General features: G+C 42.9%; 1 protein-coding gene across 1 annotated transcript in view; it reads right to left on the reverse strand.

Annotated features, from left to right (window-relative positions):
- Nucleotides 1-127: 127 nt before the first annotated feature.
- NIBAN1 (niban apoptosis regulator 1) overlaps nt 128-26,109 on the reverse strand; it is a 55,987-nt gene continuing 30,005 nt past the window's right edge. The window contains exons 6-14 of the mRNA XM_005531321.3: nt 13,747-13,862; nt 11,358-11,462; nt 11,101-11,263; nt 10,120-10,307; nt 9,712-9,873; nt 7,796-7,906; nt 7,146-7,253; nt 5,323-5,434; nt 128-4,360 (exon numbers count right to left, since the gene is read on the reverse strand). Coding sequence (XP_005531378.2) covers nt 2,676-4,360; nt 5,323-5,434; nt 7,146-7,253; nt 7,796-7,906; nt 9,712-9,873; nt 10,120-10,307; nt 11,101-11,263; nt 11,358-11,462; nt 13,747-13,862 — 2,750 coding nt within the window. The 3' untranslated portion in view covers nt 128-2,675. The remainder of the gene's footprint in view (nt 4,361-5,322; nt 5,435-7,145; nt 7,254-7,795; nt 7,907-9,711; nt 9,874-10,119; nt 10,308-11,100; nt 11,264-11,357; nt 11,463-13,746; nt 13,863-26,109) is intronic.

The raw sequence follows: 26,109 nt of genomic DNA on the forward strand, positions 1-26,109 counted from the left end.
CGGTGTTTCCCGCAGGCTCCCCTCCAGCAATGGAAGGAAACACCTCTGTCATTCCCAGCTTCACGAGGACTATTTCTTTAATAAAACCCCCCAAATTATCTCACACTCACAAAAGCAGCCTCCCAGCAAAGGAAGGGAAGAGCGTCTTTATTTCCATGACAAGCGTCTGTACAAAGTTCCAAGCAAATACAATGTGTTTTATGTCCTTGCTTTTAACACTGAAAACCCGACGGAATGCCACACCCCAGCCCGCTCCCATCAGGACACCCGACTCTCGGCCATGGGCCATAAGAGGCGATTTATTACGGTTCCCAGTTTGTGAGCTGCAAGAAAACAATAAAAACGACGGAATGGGTGCATTATTACCATTTCCGATCAGTGGTCCCACGTAACCTTGCAGATTGCTGAGCTCTTCTAACCAAGCTGTTGCTTCTAACCAACTGTGGTAGAGACTAAAAAAGCACTACTTTATCCATTTGCAAACGGGCAGAAAATCCCCCAAACCGGGAAAAAAGTACCCTGGCCATGAGGAACTGCAATTTAAATTGCAGAACCAGGCAATGTACAAGCTGAATCCTCCCATCCCTACCCATCTCACTGGTGAAAACATCTGAGCATCTGCATTCAGAAGTGCAACTCACATGACAGGAAAATATTACCCAGATCTAGGCCTGCCACAGAAATAACTCCAAAATTACCATTATGGGAATACTTATGCAAAATGCTCTCTGTACAGATAGTAGATAGATAGATACATAGTAGAATGAATGTGTTCCCTTTTGCAGGAGGCTGCAGTCTTTTTTGCTGCCGTGCTGTCTTTCATACAAAAGAAGTATTAAAAACCCATCATGTTCCCTAATTTTAGTTTAAAAAGGCTGTTTGCTGCTGCTTAACTCGAGCACTTTATAAATATGAAGTCACTTAACATTCAGTACCAATTAAAAGTAGTTAATGATTTGTAAAAGTGAAGCAGCTGACACTGAAATAACCAATGATTTGTAAAAAAATAATTGGCTAGCAGTAGTTTGTATGTTTACAAATTAGTATTTTTGCATGAAATATAATGAGGAAATGAGTTAAATTACTTCTGCAAGGAAAACATCTATGACCTTCATGTTTCCATACCACAGCATGGCTTCTGGAATAAAAAGAAACTGCATTTATTTTACTGCAGTGACAGAGCAGTTAATCCCGTTACTCAACAAAGTTCCTTCCTCACACAGTAATATTTGCCTGTTCCTCTAGTGTAAATTTTCTATTAGCATTAGAGAATATTTTGATAGCATTAAAAGACTTTGCACAGTTTGCTGAAGTTAAATGTTAACACATATTATGCTCCCGGGACTTTGTTATTTCTTCCCATGTCTTTATGGGCATAAATCCAGCAGTCCATGCTGCAATTATAATTAATCTTTGCTGTCCTGTAATGTATGACATTCAGAAACAGGCTCAAAACACCGGGCCAGAAGTTCAAGGTGCCTTAAACTGACCTCTAAAGTGAGGTTTTGCATTTGAAAGGCCAATTTACTAAAATACTGGGTTGCATCTCCAAACTTTTCTGTGCAAACTGAGATGCAAAGAACACATTTAAGCAACTCTGCACCAATATCACGGTTTGATACAGACCATGTGTATGAAAGCAACCATCTCATTTTAGTAACAGCTTTTGTAATGTGATTCTGCCCTCCAAAATCTAAGCATATGTAAAACAACCTCTGGCTGCCTGCCACTTCAGTTAACATCTACATTGGAAATTATAAGCAATGATTCCGATATTTCACAATTGTTGCCACTTATTACATGACTTCCACACCTTAAAAAGGTCTACAGACCTAAGTAACTCAGTGTGAATAGGAATGGCAGGACTCAATCTTCCGTATGAAATAGCTGTAAGTGAATCTATTTTATGGTGGGATTTAAACCAGAGAAATGCTGCCTAATTGTTATAGTTATTGTAAACATTCTCTTCTCTCCCTTCCATAAAACAAAACAATATAGCCATAAAGTGCTCTGGAAGGCTAAATAACCCTGAAGTGCAGAGTGGGACTGAGAAACCTGCTCCCATACTTTCCCCTTTTTAAATACAGCAATAAGAGAAAAAAAAAAAAATTAAAAATCCGAATATTTGCTTGTCTTTGGTATCTGCCGAAACTTGAAAATAATTAAGTAACTAGTTTGCAGAGTTTGCACAGTGTGACTTTTCAGCAATCTACTATCTCAACTATTTGGTTCTGTTTGCTACTAAAAAATGTTTTTATTTCCTGTATACTGCATGCAAATTCTAAAAGCATCCTCGAGAATGTATATACCAACCACCAGAATCATAGCAGTACTTGTCAAAACCATGCATTTAAAAACCAGGAGGATCCCTAAGAACAGCTAAGTTGTTAAAATAAGCTGATGATAGCTGGGCATTGGAAGCATTCAATGGTCACATTTTCAGACTTTTTCTCTAGCTTTAAAACGGAGCAGATTTGAAGTGACAGATGAAGTTCCTCAGCAGCAATCTCGTTTTAAGCAAAAGGAAACTCATCACCCATCCCTCAGGAAGGGATTCCTGGAAAACCTGCAGGAGCTGGGGACACCACAACAAAGCGCATTTCCTCCCGCCCCGACATGAATAAGTATTAACAATTCCGCAGGGATTACTGCAGGGCTGGGCTGAAAGCTGCTTTCTACTCCTCAGAGTTTTGCTGTGCAGAACCATCTTCTCGGTGTTCTTCTGGGAGAATCGCTTTTCCTCTTGTGCTTTGAATTCCTGCGTGTGAAGATGACTGATCTGGCTCCCCCTGTCGTCCCCCAGGCTCTGTGTCTGCCGTGCGCTCAGCCCTGGGCTGCCCCCGGCGCTGCTGCGGCACCAGAGAGACCGGCTCCAGCAGTCCTGGGCCCGGGTTTGCTCTATCCAAGATGGGCACGTCCCTCGTAGCTGCATGTGCAGCAGGGCTCCGAAAGGAGCTCTGTGTCCCAGACTCCTCCGAGACAGCGTTGCTGTTCCCTGTGCCTTCCTCCCCATACGGCCTTTTGTCTTCCACCGCATTTCCCGTGTGTTCCTCTGGCTGCAACCTCCCACCTCCCGCACCCGCGTACCACACACTTGGCTTGATCTCCACCTCTGCCTTTGCCTCCTGAGGCGGAGTCGAGCTCTCCACCAGCCATGGTGCTTGTGCCCCCCTAGGCACGCTCTCTGCACTCGTACCATCTAGCCCCACGCTGGCTGAGGACGGTTGCTCCTCCTTGAACTTCACACATGCTGCTGCATCTTCACTCCTCATCTTCTGGCTTACCTGAATTTCTGCCACAGCCACTTTGCTCAACTCGTAGTTACCATTATGGTGCTCCGGCAACTTCAGCAGCTCGCTCTCACAGACCTCCTTGATGTTCTCAGCTGGAGTATCTGCTGGGATCTCAACTGTTAGCATCAACAAACTCCTTATCTCATTCACATCATCGGGGGATTTACAACTCTTTTCTTGCGACTGGCTTTCTTTTTCAGGACAATCCCCAAACCCTGCCTTCCCTGTCTTTTCATCCTGGGAAACAATCTTTGTCTCAGTACTCTCACCACTTTCTTTTTTACTAACCCCTTCAAACCCTGTTCCTACTGCATTTTCACTCTGAGATAATTTTTCCATAATTTCATTTTCTAACTTGCTTTTCTTTTCCGCACTTCCAAAAATTTCTGTATCTGTTACATTCTCAGGTGGGAAAGTGACCTTTATCTCAGAAACTTTTTCCTGTGCTGTGCTTGCTTTCTCACTGCCACTGACAGGCACGGCAGCCGTTACTGTTTGACTCTCTGAAGTCACCTCTTCCTCTGCTGCTCCTTCAGGTACCTTAAGTTCTTTTTTAGGGCTAGCTCCAAAAATTTTTACTGCAGTGTCAGTCCCAGAAGCAACTTTTTCCTCCACAGCTTTTTGTTGTGCCTTGAATTCTCTCTCAGTGCTCACTACACACTCTGATTCATTCTCCAATGCACTTTTTCCCTCTGCAACTCCTTGTTTAGTGTGGCCAACCAAAGGGGACCCCTGTTTGTCACCAATGTCTGTAACAGCCACTGCTTCCTTCCTGCTGGCCTGATCACCACCTGCACTAGCAGAGGTGCCTGCCTCTTTGTCTGGGGACTTTCCCTCATCAGCATCCTTCTCCCACACAATTTTCCCTGTCACAACAAGCATTTCGTCCCTGTGGCTCTCGGTGTCCAATCCCTCGGCTTGGGCAGCCGTGGGCACTTTGGCAGGGGTGCCCTGTGCTGATCCCACGGGGGTCCTCAGCTCCGCCAGGCTGGACACACTCTCACAAGGCACATTCAGGTTATCCTCAAACAGGTTGTGCTTCCTCAAAACAGCAGCTTCTTTGATCACTGAATAAAACAGAAACACCAAACTGCTTTGGGAAGGCTGACAGAGGCACAGGGAAGAACATACAGTGCTTTCCCGAATTTATGTTGTACATTTTGATATTAAAGACAACACCAATGTTCATTTTCAGCTTCCTTTTAGTTCACATTTCTTTTCTGGGGATGTGGATTTTTTGAATAATGGCACCTTAGTATTTACCTAAGCATTTCTGAAGCAGAGGACCCACAATGCACAAGGGTAATGCTTCATTGCAGAAGGATTTACATTGAATATACCAATGGTTACAATTATTATACTGCTGTTCTGGAACAGGAGTGCCTATGGTCTGTGAAAATATTCTGTGCAGTACATCTGCTTGTCTTTTATCAAGGGTATAGACAGACAGACACGTTTAGAGAGATACAAGTATTTTATAAGTATTTATATATATATCTCTAAAATATTTATTAAGAATAGTTTTGTTTTCTAACACAGAAGGAGAGAGATCTGCAAGGAGTACTGCACTGGCATCAGTGAGTACTGGAAACTGCATCCAACAGTTCATTTCATTTGAGGAAATTAATCTCTATTGCCATTAGTCTTTGCAATTCTCTTAGTCTTGCAATTGGCATAGTCTTGCCATTTAGTCATCATCAAATCTTTACAAGAACAGAATTCCCTCCATGGCCCAGGGAATCGAGGTCAAGTGAAGTTGCCACAATTACATTTTGTGAGAAAAAGGTTTGTGCCAAGCCATCACTCTTGAGTTCCATGAGTTTAGTAAAGCTGTTCCATAACTCAGATTTTAGGGCTTGCAACACATCTTCAGTGAGCCAAATGAAAAAACACTGTAGGGATGTAACCACCTAGTGTTGGAGAAAGCGGGACAGGAGCAGCCAGGTGAGGACTCTGGGAAGCTCTGAAAGAACAGCTCATAGGCCACAGGCTGCAGTGTTATTCCTGTCACCTCAAGAATATTACTCACCTTTCAGGGCCTCTTCAAGCAGTGTCTGATATAAAATCTCTTCATATACGTTCTCTACTTGGATCACACTTGTGTAATCAGCAAAAATGTACTGCTCATATCTCTGCAGCTCCTGTGCAGGTAGGGAACAAAGGAACAGATGGAGAAAACTGAGGCACTCTGAATCTTACTGCAACCAAATAGCTTGGAGATGCCATGGAGCAGGACTTGAAACAACTCCTGGGGTGCACTGTTTGAACTATGACTCCATGAGCTATGTTCCACAATCAATTATGTACTTAGCAAACAGAGTTCCTGCAGTACAACCACAGTTAAAAGCACTACAGATCTCTGCCTGCTGAAACAAACAGCTGGTGAGGAAATGCCTCACAAGTTGTTTGTCCAAGGAGGCAAATCCACGGTGCAAGGGAGATGCGGAGTTTGGTTTTGTTTTTCTAATAGGTGTGTAACCTATTTATAACTTTGAGCTCCCTGATTTATGCCCAACAGGCTGTCTAACTGAATCATTATTATCAAGCAGCTGCTTGGTGGTCTATAAAAAGTAAATTAAGTGACCTCTGCCCACTTGTAGAAGAGGCATGTACATATATCAACTGAAGGTTTTCAAGTGAAAGGTCAGGACTTGGCAGGGCCTGTCAGCTGTGCCACACCTTGGCTTCTAGAGCTGGCTGCTCATTTCTGTAGAAGCACAAATACAAAAGGCTGGTGTGAAAGTAGACAGAAAGGGCTAGTGAAAGTAGACAGAAAGGGCTAGTGAAAGTTTGCACCACCATTGCTTCCTCTGTGACAGAGACATGAGGTGTCTGCACACATCTTCCAGGTGATAAAATGCTTGCCCCTGTGCACAAACACCCTGTTTTGAAGGCACTGCTGACACTCAAGAGACTATTACTTTGGGAATCCTAAGGAAAGGAGAGTGATGTACAGAAGAGACTGATTTTAAATATATTCTTGGAAGTTGTAACTTTTAAAAATCCGCACTCAAAGACTCACAAGGGTAATTTGGCAAAAAAATTTGTTTTACACTTGTTTTTGAAACTGAAACAAGCTGCGTGTAACCAAGAGCAGCACACAGGGTGAGAGCTCACAGCCAAGGGGAGCAGATGAACATCCATGGAAACAGAAGGGCAGGAGGCCAGGATGGCTTGGGGCAGTCCCTTTTCAGCAGGCACAGGACAAGGCAGGAGGGTGCCCAGGGCTTTCAGAGGGTTCAGACTATTTTTTCTGAGCTCAGATGAACAGAATTCAAACCAGACCCTATTGCAGCCACACAGATACCACCTCCAGCAAATGGGTATTTGCTGACTAAACGTGTCCTGTCTAATTAGGGGAACAGAGATGGTCTCTATGATTATTTCCTGACTGTTGTGCAACCCTTGCACTGAACACCACTGAGAGTAAGGGCTGTCTCTTGCTGAAGGAGTTAAGCACAGGCTGGGCACGGTCCTGGATGTGCCTCTGGGTGCTGCTACAGAGGAGTGAACACAAGGCCCAGCTCATCCCTGCATCCCAGCTGTACAGAAGAACTCAGTTTCAGGGACTTCAGATCTCTAGGGAAGGAATGAACCAGGGATGAGCAAAGGACTTCAACTGCCTTTGAGAAAGCAAGGTGTACACACAGTGTTCCTGTGTCCTGAAATCCTCCTTGGGCTCCACACCTACCCAACCCATGAACTGGCAAATCTAAGCACTGAGTAGGCAGGAAATCTGTACAGTTCTCTGAGAGAAATCTGCCTGACAGTGTTAAGGAATTACTGCCAAGATGCTTTTCCTCCCCTGCCTTTCATCATTAGTTTTTGAGGTTTTCAGTCACAGATACCTACTGGTTTGCATGTTGAAGCCAGTGTCTTCTGCATTGTGGGCAAGGCAATCTGCACCAGTGCCTCTTGAAATATCTTCTTGCGGATGGTGCTGCTGTCATAATCGTATTGCTGCCAAAACAGACCAGAAAGAAACAAGCTCACACATGCCTGGGATTATTCACCACTCCCACAGGAACTGGTTCCTGTCAGCCTGTAGCTGCTGCATCACAGGTGCACAGTGGTTTGAATGGCCAAGCAGGTTAGTCCAGCTTCTACAAAATCACTCTAAAATCTACTGTTCTGGGATCTCTTTTGCTTCTTTTAACTCTTAGACTAGAAATAGCCCCCAACTGCCCTCCTCAGGTGTTTCAGCATTGCCCTTTCTGAGAGTAACAAATCCCAGTGGCAGGCTAATTATAAAGTTAATTAAAAATTACTTATCCAGATCCACAGCAGTAATAATCTGATTTATCTGCATGTGCAAATACTTTTATAAGTGTCTGCCCAAGACTAAGTTTTATCCCCCAAATGGTCAGCTTTGCTAAGTGCCACCAAATCAGTATTTTCAGCTGGATAGTAAAAGCTTATATTCTTTCAACTACTGAGGTACATTCATATAAAATATATTGTTTCCAAAACAGTAGCCTGCAAATGTGCTACATGACATTTACCTTCAGCACTCTCAGCTTGACTTTTTCAATGGTTGTTGCAACCTTGGCCGAGTCTGCCTGGTGGCTTGGAGAGAACAACTGCTCAAAAGTATAAACTGCGTTTTCCATCAGCTAAAAAGAGTAGTTAAAAAAATCTGTTATAGACCAGTCACATCAAATTCCTGCAAACTGTTAATTTAAATTGTGTTTCTGGGAAGGTGCTCTGAAGAGCACTAAAATGCTGCAATAAATAAATAAAATTAAAGCTGTGGTATCGTTATCATGCTGTCCCAGTTTTCTTGTACAGATTTGACTTCATGTCACCACCCAAACTGATGGTGACAGAGCCAAAATGTAGAACTGATTATCTGTGTATACAGACCACAGTCAAAACTCATTGTCCCTAAAAAGAAGGCTCCTGTTGACTTCTATCATTAATCATCAATAAACAGTATTTAATAATAATGCACAGCATTTTCAGTACCTTTAATACAAATAATCATCATCAGAAGTCACACAAAGTGCAATCATTTCTCAGCAGAATTATGCTAAGCTGGCATTTACCATATTTTCAGCTTATCATTAAGAATATTACCCCCCTACTCTGAAGGTATTTCAGACAAACAGCTCTGCAAGCAGTAATTGAGTCTATTTAATGAGGCTTTGCCTTTTCTTCTGTTGTTCCCATTCAAATTTTAACATTTCTTATTGAAGAAGTACAGGGAGATACGCAGGGGGCCATTCCTTCAACCAGTTGAGCATTGTGCTCCCAGATTTCCTGAAATTGGCCACTAGAGGATGCCAAGCTTCCAAGGCAATGAATCCTGCTCCACCCGAAGTACATTTTAGATAAATCCTACACCAACACAGACATGTCTGATGTTACTTATTTATGAAATAAACGTCCATGGACAAAAAGGGAAACCACACAATATTTTTATGAGGAAAATACTAGCCTTTTAAAGAGGAAGACGCAATAACAGCATGTTTACAACAACTCGTGCTATAATTTAACTTATTTCTTGTTAATTTTATTTCTTGTTCTGTTCAGAAAAGAAATGACCTCTTGTTTTATATGGGATTTATTTTCTGTTTACTTCTGTTTATTTCTGTTTATTTTCTGTCTACTTCTTTGTCTTGACTCACGGTCTTCACTGAGTGAAAGACACTTTATTTGGCAGCATTTTGGAATGGTACCCCCTTGAAAAACCAGACATGAAATCAGAATTTTATTTCTGAGTAATTCCTTGGCTGCTGGTCCTGGCTACACTCAGAAGAGCTGCTTTTAGGAAAACCTTATCCCAGCATTGTCCTAGACACTTGTTTTCCATATTCGGAACTTCCACTCCAGAGATCTGGACCAGCTCCATTTCACAAGATTACTGAGCAGATTAGTAAATTTCACAAATACAGATTAAAATCACAGGGTTCAATTTAGGGCCAAATGTGCCTTGTGATCTGGCAACTGAAATCAGTCCACTGGCCATCTCAGAGACTTCTGGCCAGGCATTCACAAGGAATCCAGGCAAAGTAGATTTATAGCCTATACCAATACACACACAAGGGGACAAAGAGGTGGAGTTGAGTTTTCATCTGGAATAATATCATCACCTCCACCATTCCCCTGAAAAGTGAGGCAGGATAAAGCACCTACATATGAGACACTGTCTGTCTCCAAGTTTCTAACATTAATCGCTTTACTTTGTATTAGTAAGAAAATCAACTACCAAGGAGGAGACATTCCATTCTGGTAAAACACATTTAAGACCCTTCCTGAAAAATCAAGCCTTAAGACAGGGAATCAGGTGAATTTAGCCACCCCACTAGTTTACACACATAACTTCCTTGGCTGCTGAGAATTCAAGATAACTTTGAAGCAGATTAGCAGGACAAACCTAACCTGTTCTCCCAGGAGGAAAAACTGGATCTTATAGTACCTCTTGCATGAAGTTCTGTGTTCTCTGAATCACAGAATCGATGTGATAGACCTTGAAGCGACTCTTGAGGTCCTGCAGGAGCTCCTGGAGCAGGTTCACTTTCAGATAGCAGGGCTCCATTTTCACTGAGTTGAAGGGCAGGGTCATGAGCTGATCCACGTTCTGCAGCCCCATGTAGATTTCGAGAGAAAGCAACCAGAGGTGAATTTTTAATAGAGAATGTAACAATTCGGCTTTAACCTAAATTCTGGTATCTGCAGTTCAGTTGCACAAATACCACAAGACTTTTTAATGACAAAACCAAGTGCTCATGTGCTTTCACCCAGGAAAGCAAATCCTGCTGCCAGCCAAGGTCTAGCCAGAAGGTTCTTGTGCTGATATAAAGGCTCCAGCTCTGTTTTGTCTTACCTCCTTTAGCCTGGTCATGTCATTGGTCTTCTGGAAGTCCTGGATGATTTCATTCACTTCCTTATCAAAAAGCAAGTGCACTTCCGTGAATCCAGAACTGATGGGGCCCATGAGCTCCTCCAGGATGGAGGTGAGAAATGGCTGGATATTCTCTGTGCAGCACTTCTGGACAGGCTCAGAAACACTGGCTGAAGGGTCACACAGGACAACAATTGCATTTAGAGACAGTGAAAGAAGTGATTGGAACTTACCTCTTAACAATTAATTCAATGGTTTCATATTTTTCCCTGGAGTCACACCTTCACAGAGGTGATGAGGGTGTGAAAGGAGTTCACAGCTTTATGAGTGATAATGAAAACTTGTCTCACGCCTCACCTAAGCAAACACTGGCAACTGGGAGTACTGTGAGGGTGGAGGAAAGAGCAGCTCTGAGTATGATCACAAGCTACTTATTTATTTATTCATTTGCCAGCTTAAGCAACACCAACAACATTTTTCCTGCTATTTACATTCCTTTTTATATTCATAACAAAATTATGATTACTTCACATTAATTAAAAACCACCTAAGAAGCCCTTTGGCTTAAATATTCTTTGTAAGCCTATGCACTTGTCACATAACCAGAATCTGGTTTTGTGGCGCATTCCAAGAGATCAGGTCTTTTAATTATGCTTGTGTGACCTGTATCTTCACTACCTAAGACAGTGCAAGTGAAAATGAAAGCAGAATGAACTCTGATCAGGATACTGAAAACCTCTCAGCTCCAATTTGAGAAGACCTGGTATTTTCACAGACACTGTGGCCACATCTATTAGTTCCCATCAAAGGCAGCAGAGGCTCATTTGTGTTCTGAAAATTGGTGTCTCCAGTTGGATTTCTCAAAACACACAAGGATTTCAAAACAAGCACATCTGGTAATTTGAACAACACAATGGGAAACATTGGAGAATTGCTCCAAAGCACAGCTGCTCCTCTACTAACCTTTGATTTTTCCAGCTAAGAAGTTCTTGGAGTTCAGAATCTGATCCATGTCTGAACGAATGGTCCCTTCAAGAGTTTTTGAAAATTCTCTACATTCTTCTTTCAAGGTACTTAATCCTTCTGCCACCTGCTGCTGGACTAAGCCATAGGTTTCCTCTACAATCTGGACCCAAATCAAATTGAGAAGCAGAGATCAGAATCAGCACCCACAGAGAGCTGCTATGAGCAACAGCTGCTCTCCAAGTGTCAGTCCTTACCCCAAACCAGGCCCGTTTCCTGTCATTCCTCTTTCCCTTCATTTTAGGCAGCATCATTGTCTGGAGGTTAGGCAGCAGTTCCTCCATCACCAGATTGCTCAGGATCTGTATGGTCAGAAGATGAAAATGACAAGTTCACACCCTGTTCTTTACCTGAAGGCTGAGCACTGCAGCACAGAGTGATGTGTGCAGGCATCACACAGTAGCTCAGCTTCCCTCCCAGCTGCCAGGAATTACCCACAGAGGCTTTGCACTCCCTCTGCCTAGATTTGAACTGCATCTTCTTCCTTACTTGTCCAACTCAAATGCACCAAATAAATATGCAAGACTCAATATACATCTGATTTTGGCAGTCTAGGCTTCCCTTTCCATGTTTTTATTTATAGACAGTCTCTGGCCTGAAAAAGCTCCACCAACAGCCCAGCACAATCCACATTCAGGATCACATCCCTGCTGTACCCAGCTGCTGGCTGAGACAATACAGAGTGCAAAAACACCCCCAACTTGCCATTTTCATCATGCAAGGGCTTTTTCATTCATATCAGTTCTTCCAGACACTGCACTTCATGTATTTCAGCTGCTAAAGGGATCTGAGGCATGCACCAACACCAGCAGAGGGAAATGGCAGGAACTAGAGCAGCACAAGTAAAGGACTGACTGCAGCCCAGTGTAAAACAGGGCATAAGCAGCCCCTACAGGAACACAACACACAATACCCTACTTTAATATATCTCTAATATCCCTCAAATATGGATACACTTTTATTGTAGTTTCATTTAAGTTAAGTACTTAGGTTCAGTTATTATGCCACAGCGGCACTTCACATTCAGCTCTACTGACTCAAATGTCTGTCAAAAGCAATTCACTAATTCAGGTCCTAAACTAATGTCTCCCTTAAATAAGTCTCGTGAATAACACAAACTATCACAAATAATAAACGTGACATGAGATCAGATAGATTTCAAAGCCAAGGGAAAGGCATGAAGGTGTGTCAGGGGAGTGTTAGTTTGGCTGTCAGGGAAAGGTTCTTCCCCCTGACGGTGGTGGGCACTGCCCAGGCTCCCCAGGGAATGGGCACGGCCCCAAGGCTGCCAGAGCTCCAGGAGTGTTTGGACAATGCTCCCAGGGATGCACAGGGTGGGATTGTTGGGGTGTCTGTGTAGGGCCAGGAGCTGAACTGAATGGTCTCTGTGAGTCCTTTCCAACTCAGGATATTCTGCGATTCCACAATTTTATATTGTGAAGAATCTTGAGTTCTCTGGTAACGTTTTTAAGGCATTGGTGGGTCTTCCCTCAGGTGCCTGGGCTTATGCTCCCACTCCATCCATGCCGTAGCCCCAGTGTGAGCTGACACTGTGAGGACTCGGCCACCACCAAACAAGTGTCAGCAAATACATTTCTTGGCATTCTGCAGGGACTTTTACAGCAACAAATTTCAGCCTGCTTGCTTCAAACCACTCACTTAGCTTGGATATTTGCCTAAAATAATTATTATGTTTGGTCTAAGCAGGCCATGAGAACACACTATACTTAGAGAATGAATTATTGCTAAGAAGATAATAGTGGAACTAGGCTGGATGTCTTCTGATTACAGCTCTCTTGAGGCATATGGGTTATGAGTAAGCTGTTGGCAAGCAATAGGAAAAATAAAACATAAAATGAAACTAGCACTATAATAACTCCATAACGTGAGGGAGGAGGGGAGAAGAGAAAAACCCTCATGTAACTACTTAAAGATTTTATTATCAGATGTTAGCAGGGAGCTTCTATCACTGACATGATGGCAGTGGGAATGACACTGTTTATACATTTTTCTCCACATTCCACATTTTTCAGCATTTCAAAGATTGGCTTCTTCTAAAACAATAATCTGGTTCCTTAAAACAAACCATTCTCCTTGAGGTTTCTTCCATTTTCCCAAAGGGAAGCCAGATTTCATCAAGGAAGACAGTCAGAAGTTGGCACTAAAGTAAACAAGTAAACACTTGCTGCTGAGTGCTCAGTGTTTGGAAAAAAAAATTATAAATCAGAGTGTAAATAATGACGCTAGTGGGACTGTGGGGTAATCTCAGCTACCATGAGTGCTCCAAAGCTGGATGCTCAAGACCTTGGGCTTTGCATTCCATTTCTGCAGAACTGAAGTACACAGATTTTTGGTTTTTAATTGTAATTATGGTGTTACTATGCAAGATTCTGTTTCAGAAGTTTTTTAATAAAAAGAATTATCACTTACATATGAGTAAGAGGTGTCTTAAGATTTCAGGTATTTTTATCTACTAAATTTTCTTTTTTAAGATGCCCTTTTTTGCCAAGAGAATTTATAATCTTGACTATCATCAGAGCTGCCATACCCAAAACAAAAAAACCCATCAGGAATATATTCTTTTACCTCTTTTTCATTGCCAGTTACCATTTCCCATGTGCCATAGTGGCCTTTCTCCTGCCGGAAGAACTGAATGGCCTCTAAGAACGCCTCCACTTCATACGTGGTCTGTTTGAGAAAGTCTGAAGAAAACAAAAAATAACATAAAGGATTTACCCAGAAATAACCTTTAAAAAATAACCATCCTTTTCTGATCCATTTCCCATTTCACGTGCATCTAGCAGTAGTATTTTTAAATAATTTACTATGCCTGAATGCTTGGAGATCTTGGGTGTTCACTAAGATTTAGAAGTGCATTAACATTAGAAGTGCTCGTCCCTTACCTTTACACTTGTGAGCAGTGTAAGGTGGCACATAGGAAGACTCTGACAGTGTGTGGCAGGGCCAACAGTTGGGAATTCTTTTTCTTTAGTTTACCATAACAACAGGCAGCTCATTGGATAAATTGATAAATTCTGAGATAACACTCCCCAATAGCATTTTAGTTCCTTTGTTTTGTTAAGAAACGGATGATCAAGATGGTTTTTCATGGATATACAACAAAACAGACCTCAACAAAGAAAGCACCATGTTTGCACCAATTAAGAACAAAAACTCCTGACAAGATCATGCTGATCTCCCTAAATATTTCAGGAATGTTCAACCAGAGCTCTGGAATATCTGGTTATTATGCAAGGTCACTTCTGCCAGATGGGAGCTCTTCCCAAGAATGGTGTGGTGGCCTGGGGACACCTTGGCCTCAAAACGTGAAGCAGAGTGGCTGCCTGGCAAACCTGAGTGAAAAAACCACTCCCAAATGCTTCTGGGTTTGAAGTGCTGTGTCTTCAATATCAGAGCATCAGGATTATTATCTTGTGGGAAAACAAAGCCACAGAGGCTTATTGTCCCCTCTCCAAGATTATCTACTGCAGCCTTGAGCAGCTGAAATCCTGTTGTACATTCTGAGAACAAAGGAGGGAAGAATAAGAATGTTGATTCTCTCAAAGGTAATTATGCTGCTGTAGAAGGTACTGATACATACAAGCAATTGTGATGAGAAGAGTCAGGAGTAAATCCTCAAGCCTTGCTTGACAAGCAACACTTCTTTGGGCTTGTTTGTGAAAACTGGTCAACAGAGAAGCTTTACAGGAACTTTGCATAAATGCAGGGATTAGAGAAATTATGGGAAACATGTAGGATTAACACCACAGCAATGCCTGAAACATGTAGGATTAATACCACAGTAATGCCTGAAATATCTCCTCTATTCACTTTAACAAAAACAAAAGCTACAGAAACCTAAATCAACTTCATCAGTTAATTTATCCTTGAAGCTTGAAAACTGCTTGATTTCAGATCTGTTCAGAGCCCAAATGTCAGAATTTGTCCTTTCAGAGTTTTGCCTGGCTACAATGAGTGCAGGAAGGTTTGTTAAACACACTGAGGGGCACGAAACACTGACACTCAGTGCCACTCTATTGATACTATTCTTCATCTGCAGATATTTGGAGATCCAAAGACATCACACAAATTCTCCAAGCTCGTACATTGATCAAACAAAAAAAAAAAAAAAATCAGCCAGGTGAAATCCCACCCCTACCTTCACTGCTGCCTCCAGGATTTATAGCATTTGTCACAGCTGGTCACAAACCAGGGTGCTAAAATATCAGTATTAGTTGTAAGTCAGGCTGTTCAGTGCTGAGACAACATCCTCTGACAAGTTTTAATTAAAGAATCAAGTGTTCCACCTGAGAAACTAAGTTGGAACACTGCATTCAAAAACTTCTGTCCACCCAAAATAAAACTCAAAATATTTTTATGAGAAGAGGGCCTGGTTTGGATGCAGGGAGGGAAAACTGCAGCTCCCACAGCCCTCCAATCATGACTCATGTGTTTTCCTACTACACAGCTGTGCTCCCTCTTAACCCAAAGGGACAACAGACCATCCAAGAGGCTGGATCTTGGATGTGCTGAGATGGTGATGCACCAGGGCTGACAAGAATCTGCCCTCTAAGATCATCAAATTTTAAATCCATGCTCAAGGGAGTATTCTCTCTCTGACTGTCCCCAAGCCGGTACACTGCAATGGGAAGAAGGCACTAAAAATCCAAGAATGATTCATTTGAATAGCTCATGAAAAAAACATCAAGGTGTAAGTGCCATAAAAATCCCAATCCCACATTCTTTCCTATGCCAGTAAACACAGGACACAAACACAATCATGGCACTCTTGCTACAAAAACAACTCCAAGCAGAAAGAAAGTTTTAACCTTCCAGGCTGCTACAATTGCTTCATTTAGGCAATTTCATTCTCACTTTCCATAGGCAGAAAAGATTGCCTCAGTGATAAGGCTTTGAACAAGTTGATCCATCCAGTGTGCAGAAGTGTAGGCTGTGCAAAAGCTGCTGGCAAGGCACATGAGACAGAACCACATTCATGGACAGGGCTCAAGAAAAGGGAATTGTACCCACCTGAAAGGAGCCGCCATGCACATCCTGCACGACCACAGCAGAGACAGGGTTCTGTTCCCATCCAGCAGTCCATGGAAATGCTGGAGGATGGCAGTGGCTTGACAGCCACAGCAAGGCCAGGGAAACAAGGGCTTGGCTGTTGGGGGAGCCCCACTTGTGTGCAAGGGAGTGGCTGGGCCACGGGCCATGGCAGCAGAGCTGCAGTTGCAAACGGGGACAAGTGCCAGGGACAAGTGCTTATCAGGGGAAAGCACAATAGCTCCCCTCTCCTGAAGCCCTCACAGGGGCTTCCCTTCAACCATCCTTGCACGTGTCCTGAGTTGATCCATGTGTCCTGCTGGTTGTACTGAGGGAAGCATCTTAGGGCAGCTTGGTGCAGTGCTGGCTGCAGTATTCCTTACCCAAATCCCACATAAAGCCAGGAAGGAAGGTTACTGAGTGTTCTCCAGCAAAAGACCAATGAGGCTTTACAGGTACCCAGACTGATACTGTGTGCTTAATCCAGGATGCCTTACACTTGGAAAATCAGCCAAGCACCTTCTCCAGCTGCTAGTGAACATAACAACCCTTATGTGAGGAGATTAAAACAAAATTCTGTTTGTTCTGTTTAATTTTTAAAAAAGAAAACCTACCTAGAGACTCTACATACCCAAGCACAGAGCTCAATTTCATTAACATATTGCTAGCCACAGATTCCTTTTATAAATGCAAGAGTAACTGCTATAAAGCTCCCTTTGACTTTGGGAGATGGAAGGACAACTGGGAGCACCATGACTTTGTAACTCCCTAAACTTGCACATGTCTCAGTGGTATGGCTCTGTTTGTCCAGGACAGCAGAAAGCTCTCTGGGAAGGAAGGAGCTTCCCTGCAGTGAATAATTTCTCTTTTAAAAAACAATTGTGTTGAACTTTAATCAAAATTATTAACTCATCAAAATAATACCCAGAGGACCAGGCTACTGGACATCCTCTGAGAGCACCTGCACCTTGTGCAGAAGAGTGAACTTAGAGTGTCCTGTTCCCAGTCTCAGCTCTCTCCCATGCTTGGGTTGCCCTGGGACAGGCAGTCTCTTAACCGGGTGCCCAGGGCTATGAGCAGCTCCTTCTGCTCCTTGGCAGGTGAATGTTTGGGGAGCGATGAGCAAATCTTCATTCCCAAGGTCCTGTGGGCTCTCCCAGCCCTGTCCATGGCAGGACAGCCAAACCCTTGGGGATGGACATGGCTAAAGCCCCTCAGGACAGGCTGTCCATTTGTGACTTACCAACACTTCACGTGTATCCAACAACATTGGCAGGAATTAACTGCCCACATGGAATTGGTCTCATCCACAGCCACAGATCAACTGGTCTTACACCAGTCAGAGCACTGGAGAGCTCTGTGCAAGACCTTCTACAGATGGGCCTCATTACCAGAGAGGCTGAGTGTTCCAGCTGCCTCTGGCTCAAACTGGATTTCCAGCAAATCCAGATCATATGAAATCTGCATTTGAACATTCCAGTTCAAACTATGCATTTATCTGTACTGCACACCGCTGCATTGGGGCTTCTGGTGAGAAGGTTTAATCACTCAGATGATGATTTTTCTTAATTACAAGCAAAGGAAGGTGCCTTTGTAACACTGGCATAGCTGTTAAAAAGTGATTATTTCAACATCCCATTTAAACTGTCCCTCTGAACAATAACTGTAACTAATGGCACTTGGGGACATGGTTTAGTGGTGAACATGGCTGGGTTAATGGTTAAACTCAGCTGTAATCCAGTAACAGTGAAGGGGTCTATTGACTGTGGATAAAGTGCTTTACAAAGGGAGCTCCACCATGAAGAATAACCTCAGTCTTTTGTCTGACATTTCACACAAGGCTGAGGCCCAAAGACCAACAAAGCTGAACAAGTGTTAAACCAGAATCCAGAAGTCTGAGCTCACAGACCACAGGTTTTAATTAAAGAAATGCTGACTACCATAACACCTTTCATCTGATCACCAAAACTCAGGAGCAATCCACCCTGGCTTCATCTGCTTCCTGCAGCAGATTCTGCACGCAGGGAATATAACTTACATGATCCTGGAATTCCTCCTGCAGATAACTAATTTGTATTAAAGCACTGCAGCACCCAGTAATGGCTGTTTTTGTAGGAGATGATCATCAGGGCCCACAGGCCCTGTCCAGCTTAAGCACACCAGCCTCAGGAACTGCAGCTCTCTCGCATGTCTCTTCCCAACACAAGACATTTGCAACCAATACAAAAAACTCATGACTTTTTATTTCCCGCCTACAAGATAGCAGAGCACACTAATATCCCCTTAAATCATTCAAAGCAACAGGCTTCGGAGAAAGAGTGGAGAAGGCAAGAGAACAATCACTGTAAGGAGAGGAAGATGACAAAGGAGTACAATCTGGTGGTCTTTCACCAAGGAGGAGAATGTCACTTACTATTAATTTTTGGAATATGATAAATGACTAAAAAATGCATTTGATTTTAGGTGATCTCACAATATTATTTCCTTCCTTCCTCATCTATTTGATGGAGAGCTGGCTCTGGTGAAGGCAGCACCAAAGCATTTCTCGTAACTCCTTCTTGTTGGTCACTTTATAGAGCCTTTTTCTGCGACACAAAAAATCTCAGTACAGGTATTGGTGCAGGGCCTTCCTTCTTGTGATGTTACAAATAGATAGGAGGAGACAGATAAAGAAATATTTGGAATTTGAAGTGCAGTCTCCAAAGCTGGTGCTTCCATCCCTTCTTATTTCCACTATACACTGCTGCCCTCAAAAGAATAGATTTCATGCTAAGAAATGAAAATTATATTTTCCCAATTTTCTCATCCTTCCAAGTCATTCCCCTCTCATTTTGGCATCTGTTTCTTTTGTATATATTAAGACTTGCTTTCCCCCTGCTTTCCACTATACACACTCTGTAATTTAAAAAATAATACATTTCTAACTTTTTTCCTTAAATTTAGTTTTTTAAAACAAAAGCTGATTAAAAAAAAGAAAATACACAACCCCAGAGCTACTAAAGAGACAGGATAGTGGTACTGGCACTTCAAAGACAGTGCTCCCATTTTGCCAGCCACCAAGGATTTGATGTGGAGACAGCTGGAAACCATCAGGGAACAAGAGACATTCTTGCACGGAAGGAATCACTCTGCCAACCTTCCAGCACTACAATTAAGGGATGCCCTTCAAATAAAAATAAATGAGCATGTGTTGCAGCAGACAGCAACTTCAAAAAGCCTGCGGCTCTCCCCTGGAGGGCAAATGCCTAAGCCAGCCCTCTCCTAGATAAGGAGAAAGTTTCCAGTCAAAAAAACCTCCTGACAACCTTTGTGTTATTATGTATATCCCTTGTATCCTATTCGTCCCTAGCCATTTGTTCCTCCCAGGAAACCTTAACTCATTGGCCCCCGAGTCTTGACCCTGCCCCTCGCTTTGCCTATATAAAACTGTGTTCCTTGTTATTCCAGGGAGTTCTCGACCCTGGCCCCTTCATGAAAGAGCCTGCTGTGGAACTAAACTGAGGACTCTGCCTCTCTCTTTCTCTTGAGACAAAAACTTTGAAGAATTTAAGATTTTAGAGAAGCTGAGGCCTTAATTAAAAATAAGCCTTGCTAAATCTAATTAAAAAAATAAACAGATGAGCCTGGCTAAAATTAAAGGTAGATGGAGAGGCTTTGCTATAATTAGAGGTTAATCATTGGCTAATAACCAATTGTCTGTCAACTTTATGCTTGTTCAGCTGGGCTTACAAGGAGAAAAAAATAATCTGGTAAGGAACTTTAAGAACATAAGAACATAAGACAGTTGCAAATCAGAAACCCATTGAAGACATGAAACTAAGAGCCCAGCCAAGGGTCCATTTGTCACTCTGCACTGAAAAAGCAGAAAGGTTAGGACAAAGAAGAGATATATTACTTCCTCCCTTTTGTGACCCCTCCCCATACTGAGACCACTGACCCATTTCAAGGAACAGACTACACATGCTTAATTGCTTTTTTTTAAATTAGCATAGAAAGCAGAGAGTGGGTGGTAACTGGATTATGAATATGTATTTGTATTCAATACCTCTGTAAATAAAAAGCCTGTATTCACCTGTATTTGGGGCCATGCGTATTAAGGGGAGACAGAGCACTGGCCCAGAGCTGCTAATAAACATACCAGTCTGGTAACCCCAAAATGGTTAAGGAGTCTTTGTCCGTCTCAGTTGGATATTGATACTAGATGATATCCATATTTTGGTAAATCACTCTCCTGCATTGCCTGCCCTGGGTTTGGAGCAGCTTCACAAAAGAGCTGGTCACTGATAGCTGCTCGCAGTCCAGCGTGCCTAGGAGCGTGCTTTTTTAAGGGCACCTACTCCTGGGAAGGACGTGGCACCCCCATTGCATTGGGGTCTGAGCTAGCCCGCTGCGTCAAGCACAATAAACAATTATTTCCCTTCCTAAGAGCTCACATGACCAAAAGGCTATGGCCATCAACTCCAATAAAATTAAACTGGAAATTCTGTCTCAAAAAAAATAAGAAATGGTCCCAACCCACTGGACGGCAGGTAAGAAAAGGAACATGCTTTGAACCTGGGGAGATGAGGAAAACTCAGGAACTGCACCTCAGGTAAAGGGAGGCTACCTGGGGCTTGGGACATGGCTCAAGTACAGCAGAAAATTACACTCTAAATAAAAGGATATACATTTTACCCTCACAAAATGCTGTCCTGTGTTGTTAGCATCCAAACAGAACTAAGTGAAATATATATTATGCTCTGGACCCGAGAGGCATCAACCTCCCAGCTCTGGGGATTTCCTGCAAGCAGTGTGCTGTCACATTACCCACAAAGCATGTGGTGTGAAGCTGCTAACCACCAACAGAAGCTAGATGAGGTCACTTCCAAACATGATACAGCCCTATAAGAATACACTGTATTTATAGCAAATAGAGCTTTGCAGCACAAGTTCCTTCTGTGGCTACCAAACCAACACTGAGCAGGGTTAACTGTTTGGTTATCAGCACACAGCACCCAGATTAAAGATTTTCTAAGCAGAACCAGACAGGGCACAATGAACCTCCAACAGGGGGACCAGCAGCTGGGGGTTTCATAGTCTAAAAAATTAATGAACACTTAATAAACACACACAAAGGATCACAGTATCACTTATTTCTGACATTTTCCAAGTGCTTTCCAAACCAGCTACTATATTCCTGGAGCAGGTGGGAATCCCTGGAGATGGGAATTTGGAGAAGAAAAGGCTCTAGGGTGACTTTATTGTGGCCTTTTAGTACTTACAGAGGCTGCAAGAGAGCTGGAGAGGGACTCTGGACAAGGGATGGAGGAACAGGATGAGGGAGAATGCCAGAGGACAGGGTTGGATGGGACATTGGGATGGAATTCTCTGTGAGGGTGGGGAGGCCTTCACACAGGGTACCCAGGGAAGCTGTGGCTGCCCAACCCCTACAAGTGTCCAAGGCCAGGCTGGATGGGGCTTGGAGCATCCTGGGATAGTGGACGGTGTCTCTGCCCATGACAGGAGGTTCCTTCCCACCCAAACCATTCCATGATTTTGTGATTCTGTGATTTCTCTGCTGCAGAAATTCAAAGCTGGAGCCTGAACACCACCTTAGTCTGCACAAATGATTCTTCACAGCTCCTAGAACAGGCTGGGGTGGTGGGCTCAGGGCAGTGGTTCGCCCTGTACCACCCCACACTTGGCAGTATGTAAGAAGATGATAATCTGCCCAAGGTGAGAGGGATAGGAAGAATGTAATGGCAGTTATGATTTTAGCACATTCATCATCTTGATGTTTCAGAATGAATGTCACTCCTACAGACTGAAAATCCTCACCACAGTGTAGGAAACCGGGCTGCCAGCAAAGGCAAAAGCCACACTCACTGAATGAATTCATGCTGTAGAGCAAAACCATCCTAGAAAGAGGAGAAATAGTCTTATTTCAAGCAAAATATTCTAAATTATACAAAAAAATTTTCTATAACATGTCCTAAAAGTTTTAATCAGTTTTTTTAATACCCTACAAGCCTCATCACAAGTATTTCTAGTGAAATGGCTTTGTCTGTTATGACAACATTAATATTCCTATGGATGTTTACACATCAGTTTCAAAAGTCTATTTGGAACTTATGTGACTGGTGAAAGAACAGCCATGGTTCCACTCATGTGGATCACAGGTGGTCTTATCTTATTATCTTATTAACCAAAAAGGTATTTAATTAACCCAAGTACAGTAGCTGCTTGAGAGGAGCCAAGAAACAAGTCTTGGAAGATGAAGGGGTAAATATTATCTCCATTTGTGATTTTTCCCACCCCAAGTTACCACTCAAACTTTCCAAAAGGCCTCACTTTCATCCCAGTGCACAAGGACATTTTTCTTTACTGTCATAAAGAGCAATTTCCTCCTTAGTTCTCCTTTAATTGCTCCCTCCACATCCACTGGAAACAGGAAACAAGAAAATCCTTCCCATTATCTCCCTCTCCAGGGAAAAAAGGCCACCCTATTTGTGGCATGGAAAGTCAGAAACCCTTCCAAAGTGGTATCTGGACTCCTGGCAGCTGCTCTGCTCTGTATATAGAGATATACAGACACATTCATCCCTCAGCTCAAGGATTTAATGTCAGCTTTTCAAACTTTATCAGTGCTCCCAGAATTATTCTGAATTCTCATCCAAGAGTTGGTAAGTCCTATATAGGTACTATAGACATGTAACATAGGAAATTTAGAAATAATTATGAGAAAAACAACTGTCAGATAAGTTCAGAGCTGAGAAAAGAAATGCAGACACTGATAATGGCAACTCAAAGTCAGAGATGGAGGAAAAAAAATCTGCCCTGCATGAGCTTTTGTCTTTCTCTCTTGCCTAACATACTTCTTTATTATACTTCTTTAATATATTTATTGCTTAAAATAATTTTTGTTGTTGTTTCTATTGAAATTGGAGATGACAGGACATGGTTTAGAAAGTCCCTCAGCTTCCTGTGGCAGGAGGGTGATTGTCTAGATGTGAACATGAAATCAAACTAGACAAAAAGAAATAAAACCACGAAGTGAAACTCTGTGTCTCCCAGAATGAGCTAGTTGTCATTTCCTTCCCATCATGCAGACTTCTCTTTATCCCAGCACCAAGTGGCCAGGGTTCTCCACCTCCAACAGAAAATACTGAGTGAAACTCATATAGGAAGCAAGAAGACCTCCTAAAAAAATCAAGTCATTCAAGAAGTACTCAGAAGAAACTTCAGTCTGATTTTCAAAGCATGGAAACATAAAGGATTAAAGCCTGGGGAATAGCTAATATTAGAGCCCTGTGAATATTTTGAGCCTCTCCCTCACTGTTGCCATTGTGGGACTGATAGAACATTCCCACTGGGGGCTAGGTAGCCATTTCAGCAACAGATTTCCCCCAAATTTGAGGTGTGCCCTTCTCAGCATTTCACTAAGGAAGCAGGTAGCAAGATGGAATCAAGTAAGTCCAGGCTGTGGATCAAAGTGGATCGTGGAGATAAGGCAAACCAAAGATTCCCATGTTGCCACCCCCATATAACCTGTCAGGAGCAGCTTAGGAAATTGGAGGAAAATGCTAAATCGCTTCCTCCACACACCTAAACTCAAGCACAGCTTCTTTAAAAAGCTGAGGAGTTTAAAAAATCCTACACTGCTGGAGGTCTGACCTGCAGAGACACTTGGGAAGAACAGGCTCCCAAGAAGCAGCAGAGAACAGTCAGCAATCCCCTCCAGGGACCCTCTGCACCCACCAGGCTGTTGGGGTTCCTCTGCTGCTCTCTGGGTACTTGTCTTCTCACTAATTAGCCCTAATCACACCGCCTCACAAATTACAACCCAAAAAGCATTTGATCTTCATGTTCCATTGCTGGTGAAGGAGATCATTGTCTCCTCAAACCACCAAGCCCTCATCAAAGAGTATAAAGGGTGAAGACAAAAGGAAAAGTCGAGAGGGAAACGCAACAACCCACACTCAAAACATCTGAATGCTATTTCCCAGTGGTGCTCACTAAATCCCAACACCTTGGTTCTGCCCAGAAATCCCAGAAACACAGGTTAAGCTGGGTATTTATACCAGAGAGACTCTGGGGACAGGAAGCAGCTGAATGCCATGGCAGCTCCCAGTGCCGATTCAGTCCAGCTTTCCATGTTTAACTGTGCTTCTTGGGAGAAAGAAAACACTGTAGCCACAAACTCCTCCAAGTGCTTGGCTAAAGCATTCCTTTCCAGGAGTGGCAGATCACAGCAGGGACAGAAAGGCTACTTCTGATCAGACATGACATTTTATTTTGTCCTGCCCTTGCCAAATCTGCCCTAGTAAATGGGAACTCAGCATTTTGGGATGAAGTAGATGGATATTGCCTTAGTCCATTCTCCTTATCCCACAAATTATATTTCACAATCAAACATGAAGTATTTTTCACAGTTCTTTTCTCTTTTCAACTTTTTTTTAATAGAAGAGCATAGTCAAATTTTCTACTGCAATCCTTACTATGCATTGTTTTGCTGCACAAAGCTGTAACTTTGCAAGATTGCTCAGACACCTGCTTTTGTCAGCAGAAGCATTTGCAAAAAAGACTTTAAAAAGTATTAATAAACTAATATTTTTCAGTGATGTGTGAATCAATAGGAATCAATATGAAGCCCTTGGGAAAAAAATTCTCTCCAAGGGCAGAGTTCAAGTGCTTTTCAGTGATCATTTTTCCAGTTGCAGCACCTAGATCTCCAGGGGATAACATAACTCCAAGGAATCTACATAAAAGGCGCTCCTACTTCCCTGATAGCTGTTAAAACTCTTTTCCTGGTACAACAGTAGATCCTAATCCAGACTGTCTTCACCTGCTTCTGACCCTGTTGGGCAGAAGTAAGGATAAGCCTTAAGGCATTGTCTGTCAGATAAAAACTGGACCACAGGAAAAGCTGAGAGGGATAAATCCTGGAACAGATGCATAAATGAGCAACAGCTAAGCCATATGAAATTTAATGAAGTGCAGACTCGCAGGCTTTGGAGATGGAAAAGACCTCTTAGGTCATCTAAACCCAGCTTCTGCCAGTTCAGGATTGGCCCCTAGAGTGATGTGCTGAACTTTAAGGAAAAACCACGCTGCCAAAAGCTTTGTCAAACCCATTAGACTTGTTCCAGGAGAGAAATTAAAATCCCCAAACATCATGAACAGGCTTCAAGTGGCAGGAAAACTTGATTGTGTCCCCATCTCTCTACCAAACCTTGGTGAGGAACCACGTCCAGAGTGTCAGGGCACTGTACAACACCTGAATAGCATTGGGAATGGGGACTGTACACCACCTGGATAGTATTGAGAATGCTATTAGGAATTGCACAGCACCTGGACAGCATTCAGACCGGGAATGGGGTGTGTACACCACCTGAATAGCATTGGGATTGGGAATCCCATGTTTCCTGTGAAGAAAGCCCCTAAGAAACCAACCAGTCCTGAGCACCACATAAGTAACTGCACATCTTAGGAAAATGTCTAGAAATGCAGTCATGTGTGTTTTCCTCAGGGGAATGGAGTCCTAAAGGAAACCAGGAATGCCTTTGGCAGTGGAGACAAGGGAAAAGAGATAGCATTTGAGAATGATCCAGGGAGGACAGCAGGAGAAAGCTGTCTGAAGGCAATGGGATGAAGCTGAAGTGACAGCTAAAAAAACATTCACCAGGAGCCACTTCTCAAGGGACTGTTCACACCGTGCACACACAATTAATTTACCCCCAAGCCTGGGCTTCAGACCCAAGCAGCTGAGTTTAGTGGAGAAGTTGCTGAGTGTTCCAGTGTTCCCATCTCCCACCAAGGGCAGCAGGAGCAGATGGAACTCCAAAGTGACACTGCAGGCATGGAGGACCCTGGAGACCAGTGGGAAACTGAGGACATCTTGGTGGAAAAAGTATCATCTGC

This window comes from Pseudopodoces humilis, chromosome 10, assembly GCF_049639895.1.
Source record: "Pseudopodoces humilis isolate 2021_Gansu_Grassland_sample_001 chromosome 10, ASM4963989v1, whole genome shotgun sequence".
Lineage (NCBI taxonomy): Eukaryota > Metazoa > Chordata > Aves > Passeriformes > Paridae > Pseudopodoces > Pseudopodoces humilis.